The following is an 8,342-nucleotide window of genomic DNA, read 5'->3' as shown; positions in this document are numbered from 1 at the left end:
ACAAAGGAGCCGCACAACGTCGTTCACGTACGCACTTCACTGGAAAGCTCGGCTATCCGTGGCCTCGCGTTCTCAAAAGCACGGTACATAAAAGTTCGAAGAACTTGCACATTGCAGTAGTAATCCAAAGACACCTAAACAAATATATCTTTTCACCCATAAGCCGCACACGCTCCGAACACAAATATAGCTGCCGCCATCCGCGATTGCGTGTACGTACAGCAGAACAGCGCGATGCGTCGGGTTTTCGGGGTTTTCTGCAGCGGCCGCCGCCGCGGGTCTCTATCGGTCAGGCTTTCAAAATACGCGTGCGGCGTGTCGTCGTCCTGAAGAGGGATTTTAAGGTTTCGCACAATCTAAAGAAAATGGCAGAGAGGCAAGGGGTGAAAGTGGTTTCTGAAGGAGGAAAAGAGCTGTCTTCTCTTCCTGCTGTCGCCAATGCTCTCACGAGGGCTGGGGTTAACGGGTGAGCCGTAAAACACAGGGATAGATTTGTACAATATTGTTCTGAGGTTGTTTATGAAGTTCCGTTGTCGTGGGGGTGTTCTTATGTAGGTTAAACTGTACGGTGTATTAACGCTCGGCTTTTAGAGCACAAGTATAATATATCGGCTCGAACATGTTCGGGCCTGCGTTATGTTGCCTGATGTTATGCCTGATGTTATGTTTAGTGACATGCAGATTAAGGCTGGGTTTCGTGAAACAGGGACCAGAAGTCACGTGCTTACGGCTACCAATAACAACCAGAGAGTCGAACCGAAACGTTTATCAATCGTTTCGGTTTGTTATCGTTTATCACGGTTCAGTTTCGGTTAAGCTCCGGAAAGCAACTATAATGGTTCGAGCCGTTCTTTTTCTTTTTTCTTTTTTAAACGGTTCGTTTCACGAACCGGTTCAGGGGCCATGGGTAGGAATGAAGCACAGTAGGCAGGTTAAAAGACAACAACAACAATAAATAAATCGTGACTATTACCTGGGATGATTCATCACTGGAGAGCAGTACTCTACCCCATTACACGCGAAACATTATATGTGGTTAAAACACGCTTCAGTTTGTGTGGTTCGGTGCTTGAAGTGGACAGGAAGACGTCAACGGTCGTCCAATATTTTGAAAGATTTTGCGCGGTATCACAGACAAGATAAGGTTTCGACGAGAGCATAACCGTGACTTGCCGGTTAGGTTGCCCCGCACATAGTTCATGCCGCGGTGGTTAACTAACCCACCGGGTTGTTCGCAGAATCTCGGCAGGAATATAACAGTCAGCCAAGCCTGCTACCTTGATGTAAGTCATTGAAGTCATTGAAATTATTGATTACCAGTCAGGAGACGAGAATACACGTTAATCGGCAAACGACACTTCATGGTAATTTGATTGGAATGGGGCGATTCTGAGTCTGGGGTCTTTATGTAAAAGGCGGGTTATCGTGTCATCACTGACCGCCGCCGTGCTACTATGCCGCCGTTACAGTGAAGTGTCTGTGGAACAAAGACAGAGCATACGGACAAGAGCAAGTGCAAACAGAGAGTTCGACTCATTTTCGACCCATTTTGGCGATTTTTAAATACGATGTCAGTATGGTTGTTTTTACATCTTTTGTCTCAAATGCACAAAGAAAACCAGCTTGGTATGTTCTTTTCATTCTGACCAGCATAAGGGTGGCTGACCCTATACTTTCTGATGGGCTTATGTAAGTTCACACATGCATGCTGGGACTTTATCCTGCAGTGTTGCACGCATGGACGCATGCTGTAGTTGAGCTCAGGTAGTATGCTTTCGCAGTGCACTGCACAAAAGCAAAACAGAAAAAGAGAAAACAGTAGAAGAAAAAAAGAACGAAGTGGTGATAATTTGAAAAACCGAAAGTCGCACAGCCGACGACATATCCATTGGTTGGCTCGTGTACTCGCGTTTATATGCAGGATGGCAGGAGTTCGTGACGGGCGTGACGGGAGTTTCGGCGGGAGTCGTGACGTTGCCCACATACGTGAGGCCGACAACGGCAAGCCCCGTCACCACCACCACCACCACCAGGATGGCAGGATCTCTAACACAATGCGCTGTCAAAGAAAGCTCTCCTATCACGTTTGTGTCACAGTCGGTCTGATCTTACAATGAAGCACCTGTTTGTAACACAAATGTCATAGGAGAGCTGTCAGCTTTTCTTCGACAGCGCTATGTGTCAGCGATCATTCTACAGTCCGCACACCCTGTACAGCTGAGGCTGATTGGTATACATTATTATAATATATGTCACTTCATGAATGCTACCCAAAACTGTCGCTGATCCCTAATTCTTATATATATATTCATATGTATGTCTTAGACATTAGGAGTCATAACAGTTTTCAGTTAGCACCTTTGTTGTTGTTATTTCGCTACTCCAGAAAATGCATTCTCGCAGGGAACGACTTTTTCGGCAAGCAAGAGCAAGGCAAAGGCGAAAAAAAAAAGAGTTTTTATGTTCATGCATGACCTGTAAAGTTCCGTCCTTAGTCCCGTGTGAACCGTTATTTGAACCGGTTACCGGTATTTTTTAACTGTTCAGCTCCAAGATGGCGTCGACTGTTTCGGTTCGGCCAAAAATAACGGTTAATAACGGTTTTCGGTTCGGGTTAGGGTTCGGTCCGACTCTCTGATAGCAAGTCTGAGGCCTCTGATGTCTGCGCTTGCTCGGGAGTGTGTTTGAAGGCTTATATCTGGCTAAGTACGACACGTAGAAGAAGAATTATTTTTCCTCAGTGTTCTTTCAAGCAAAACAATGCGTCGATGATGTCATGAACAACACGAATGAAAGTGCCCCAACCCCTTTAATGCACATGGATTGTGTACATAAGGACTTGTGAGGACAAAGCGTGAAACCCCGAACTGATAGCAGCGGAGCCAGAAGCTAAACGAGAGCGCACCGTCGAACACAAAGCAGCCGAGGCAGAAGCAAAGCGTCGTAAGCATCGACAAAAGAGCCACCGGGGCCACCAACGCATTCCAACGCAACTTCGTGAGTAACTCCTTCGTCTATAGTTACTCAGAGTGTGATCGCTTGTGGTGCCAACCAGATGGCATTGTATCTGTGTGTAGAGGAAGAACGTCGTCCTCTATACATTTGGAGACCCGAACAACGAACACCATGTTCGGCGTAATTCGGACATTCACCATCCTGACATTTTCGGCAAACAGGCAGCCAACCACCTTCTGGCAGGCAAGTCGCACGGGGACCACTGTTCTACCGGGGACCAGCAGGGAGACCACCGCAAGCTCAGTTTACGGCCTCCATCTGCTTCATGATGGTCCTCCTCTGCATTTTCCTGGCGACAACCAGCATTCACGCTCTCGTACCGGTCGCGGTACTGCCGCCCCCTCAGCAACAATCACTCAACGCACTGAACAACCACTCAACTCAATTCTCTCATTCTCTCAACCTCATTCTCCTCTTCGCGGTATCGACGCGGACATCAACCGCATGCACCGCACCGCGTCTGAGGGGGGAGTGATGTGGCGGCCCGTGGACGACGACGACGACGCGCCTCTGCTGCCGCGCGCCACTGCGCATGGCAGCCAGTTCTACCGGCATCGTCCTAGCGTGAGGACACAACCATCTGCCCGCTAGAACATTCCGTCATCGGCGGTCAGGACTCATGTAGAGGCACACCACCTCCTCCACATCTGCAACAAACTGACAGAACCAACCAGAAACTACAATTCGTGCATCGACCTAGACTTCGATAATCGAACATCGGTGCTAGAAGTGTCAACTCTCACGACGCATTTTTCAGATCACAAAGGTCTCATCATCACGCTACGTGAGGGACAATGAAATAAAATACACTCCGTAGAAACTCTCTCGTCAAATTCTCTTATCACCATTTGTCAACAACGTAGCGACGAAAGTGGGCGAGTTAAGCAGGCTTCCGTGAGCCCTTTCCCGGGTTCTCAGGGTAACGTACCCTTGGTGTCTCCACTCAACGGTGTTTGTGAGGCTCTACGGAAGCCGGGCGCCCTGCACGCGCGCCACCGCTCAAGTTTCCTTCTGTCGTCTGCTTTCTGTAAAACAAGCCGCCCACAAATCCCACCAAACGCCATCTCTATGACCAAACGGCGCATACATCGGAAAATGCGTCACGGAACGGAGGTCGTACCGCTTTACCACCTAGGTACAGAAGGCCTGCTCATTGTCTCCTCTCCCTCCTTCGAATAAGAGTCAGAATTCGTCTGCTACTGCGATTCACCGTTCTGCGAATCCAAGAACCCTCAAATGATTGCAGGTCACCTGGAACCTGCAGACCTAAATATTTAGACAAAAAGTGCAAGACGCTTTCCAGAAAATCAGTTTTGAGAAAGATTGGGACCGTTTCGCGCTTTATTTCCAAGTTTTCCCATTTAGTATGCGGGGACGTTCAATCGCAACTCGCGAACGTCGGTGGTTCGTCTTGGCCACGACCGCTGAAAGCACGTTCGTGATCGGCTACGGCCGTTAAAAACAGGATCCTCATTGGCTGTCTCTTAATTGTTACGTCATGGCGACGAGTAAGCAGGCTCTCTCTATCTAGGTGGTGGTGTTCACCCTGGCATGAGGCAAGGGGCGCGCAGGGTGCACCCGGGAACGCGCTCCGGAAGTTGCTTTGGTGCTGTTAAGTGATCCCGGGAGAGAGGGAACGTTCCTGGAGCACCAACTTAACGCGCCCAGTGTCTACAACGCCCCTCAGCAGCTGCCGCTGCTAATTCGTGTTAAATCCAAGCGTTAACTGTCCCTAAATTTTTTAGAGTGAAGTGTATGGGTAGACTTCAAAAACTTCAAAAACTTTGAAACTTCACGCATAACGATATTATTCACTAAGACGGCGTATTTCCGGTGTCTTATGCGGTGACGTTCCGCTTTCGTGTACCAGTGTAGCCAATCGTAAATATCACGCCCATCTTTTATTCGGTAAGTAATAAATAAATCAATCAAGCATACCGCACGCAGACATACCGATTCAACGAGCGGTCACTAGTACAGCCGCGAAACACACGCGCACAGCGGAGCAGCGCAAAAGCAGTGCGTTCGCAAACTGAAGCCCAGAGAGGGCGCTTCTCAATACTTCTTCCCCTTTTCCCGCTTCCCCATCATTTAGTCCTCTCCCCTCACTCCCTCCCATGGAGACGGAGCAAGGGTGATAAGAGCATTCAGCAGCTCACTCGGCATTGTGGCTCCAGGCTCGATAGTACGCTAAAGTGAGACGCGTCTAACGTTTCGTGAGTGCTCCACGGTTTCGGAATACGCAAAATGTGCTCGGCGTTGTTCACTGACGCGAGAAAGCAAACCACTCGAGAGGAAAGAGAGACAGAACGTTTTTGAGAAGCTTCTATGGCTCTAATCCGGACATGCTGCTGTTGGAAGAGTGTGAGGAGGGGAAGTTTTGCAAGCGGCATATTCACGTTGGTGAGTGACATGACCATGACTTGCAAAAAGTTAGTTTGTATGAGCAGTGAAATTGTATGCGGAGCATGAGAACTATAACAACGTGATTCTGGTGGGTGCCAAATTTACGAGCATATTTGATCGGATGTATTAAACATGCAGAGCACCATCATGCGCTGGCAATGCATGTCGTTTGGATTTGTCCTTGATTCTGTTCACCATCTGGGACGCCTTGGTAATATCTTCTGTCTCTTTTTTTTTTCACGTACTTTCTGTTTTTTTTTTCATCTTTTTTTCGGCGGCACGACGTCAAACTATGTGGACTCTGTAAATGAGCCATTGTCACATTAAGTGCAACAGTCGCTGCAGAACAGACAACTATAATGACACCTTGAGCAGTATTATATTTGCAGCCCATAAACAAAGTGAAACATGGTTAATTAACAGACGATTGCGCTGGTAAATGCACCACGATGTTTCTACATAATAAGCAATTGAATGTATTGCTACAGGAATTATTCGTTTAGAAATGAATGAAACGCTGCATACAGAATAATTAGCTTTGTTTAAGGCCGAGGTACGTAACTGACCTAAACGAGGGCACGCGCACAAGAGATACACATCTCCGCAAGCCCCTGAAGTGACTTCAATATATAGTACGTGCATCAGAATGAGGACGAGCACACGGAAGACCGATACACAAACAGCACACTTGCAATAATGTTTATTGACACAGGATAGCTATCTGGTGATAGTGTGCTAGGAACTCTCGTTCCTTTTTCATCAATGAGATAGAGGGGCAACTGATACATACACTTCCACCTTTGCCTATCAAGAAAGCTTCCAGAAGCTCCCTTTCGCGTTTCCCTTTGAACTTCCCTCTAACTTCCTCTGATCTTAACGTCTCCAAAAGCTTTAGTGCATGTCTTTTACCTAACATGGAATCAATAGAAAACAATCTCAATTCAAAACCATTTACACCGTTTCTTCCCATGCCTTCTATACTCCTTATATAACGGCTCAGTCACCAACAAACGCGTAAGTGCAGGCAACATTCTCAAATGATTGAAATGTCTATGTCTTCTGAAAGCTCCGATTCCGCTGTTATGAAAAGACTGCGTAGGTGCGGCACAATCTTAAATTGCGCTCTCCAAATACACATGTTATGTATACAATGAATACGTTTGTACGTGCATTACGAAGATTTCTCCGAAGCATTATTATTTTGCGTCAGTTCGAAATAGCGAAGCTAGTTAATCTCCTTAAAGTTAATCTCCTTCCCCGAAGAATATGTCGACAGATTCGGGCTCTGTCAGTTTGCATTTCCCTCATTTTATTTCTTCGGGTCCTGACTTAATTCTCCGTTCATTTATCGTTTCTGCTAGCTTTTACGAGGTTCGCTATTGACGTTTATGTTTTTCCAGATTACGAGCGCTAGTGCAGTCAGTCCTCACCGTTTGGGAATAATATCCCTACGCTCTTTTATTTACTCTTATCTAGCAACGTGATTTACAAATATGCTGTCGTAGCATCGTCAGCATTCGGATGCACAATGTTTTCCGGTGACGTCCTGTATGCTATGATTGCTACATCAAAATCTCGCAGCAACAATAACACGATTTTTTTTCTCAAATTGTTATTAACAGTTTACTTTCAATGGTATCAATCAATGCTCATCGAGTCTGTTAACCAGATTGGAGAAATATATATTACACGCTCAAAACAACAGAGCTTCACCGCGTAGCACGCCCCTAGCAACCCATCATCCCGACAGACAACGTTATCTTCTCCCTTGATTTGATCAAAACGGGGTCGTACGTCATTTTTATGGCAATTAGGAATTGCATAATGCCACAAAAGTGGCGTACGCCCCCCCGTTTTCATCAAATCAGGGGAGAGAACGTTGTCATTCGAGTTGATCTTTGGCTAGGAGCGTGCTATGCGGTGAAGCACTGTTTTAGAGTGTGCATAATGCCCCCAAAATGGCGTACGCCCCCGTTTTCAACAAATCAGGGGAAAACCGACGTCGCTCGGGATGATGGTTAGCGTGCCATGTGGTGAAGTTCATTTTTAAGGCTGTGTGGCACACAACGGCGACCAGATTCTGTCATTACCCCCTCCCCCCCCCCCCACACACACCTCATTTTTAAGAGTGTACATGACGAAGCCAAGACAATGCAACAAGTTAATGCGGTAACCCGATGACATGTGACTTATGCACAATTGAAAATGCTCTGTTTCGCTCGATACTGACAAGCAATTTTATCATGAGCTCGTCAATAAATTATTATTGTGGCATGTTTACCACCGTGGTTTCCTCATCTACACTCTTAAAAAATGATGGTGGTGGTGGTGGTGACGAAACCGGTTCACGTTACACTCTAAAAACAGAGCTTCACCACATAGCACGCTCCTAAACTCTAAAAACAGAACTTCACCGCATAGCACGCCGCGCGCCAACCATTGTCACGAACGATAGTGTTATTATCGCTGGTGATTGGGGGGCGTACGCCTTTTTGTGAGAATTTATAGAATATTTTATTTATACAATATCCAAATTGCCACAAAAGGCGTACTCCCCCCTCTATCTCCGAATCAGAAGCGATAAACCTATCATTCGTGGCAACGGTTGGCGCAAAGCGTGCTATGCGGTGAAGTTCTGTTGCCAACTCCTGACGACACCGACAGGCAAATAGCCGTTCAGCAGCTTGTTGAACTACGCCACCCTGGGATAAGGGACATCATGCACCATCATCGTCCCCCTTCTTCCCATGAAAAACCTTCCTCGTAGCGTACAGACCATGCTCCGTAGGCTCCGCACTGGGTGTGCGTTCACCAACTCCCAGCTATTCAAGGTCGGCTCTAGGGGTGACGCCTGCTGTGGCCACTGTCAACAACCCGAAACAATAGAACACATCTTGCGAGACTCCCAGGCATACCATTCT

The 8,342-nt window shown here is 47.0% G+C and overlaps 1 protein-coding gene across 1 annotated transcript in view; it reads left to right on the top strand.

Annotated features, from left to right (window-relative positions):
- The first annotated feature begins 5,149 nt into the window (after nucleotides 1-5,149).
- The window catches only part of LOC135396131 (uncharacterized), a 316,659-nt gene continuing 313,466 nt past the window's right edge, over nucleotides 5,150-8,342 (top strand). Inside the window, exon 1 of the mRNA XM_064627167.1 lies at nucleotides 5,150-5,418. Coding sequence (XP_064483237.1) covers nucleotides 5,344-5,418 — 75 coding nt within the window. The 5' untranslated portion in view covers nucleotides 5,150-5,343. The remainder of the gene's footprint in view (nucleotides 5,419-8,342) is intronic.

Source organism: Ornithodoros turicata, chromosome 5 (assembly GCF_037126465.1).
Source record: "Ornithodoros turicata isolate Travis chromosome 5, ASM3712646v1, whole genome shotgun sequence".
In the NCBI taxonomy this organism is placed as follows: domain Eukaryota; kingdom Metazoa; phylum Arthropoda; class Arachnida; order Ixodida; family Argasidae; genus Ornithodoros; species Ornithodoros turicata.
The sequence above is the reverse complement of the archived record's forward strand: the minus strand, read 5'-3'. Positions and strand labels throughout refer to the sequence as shown.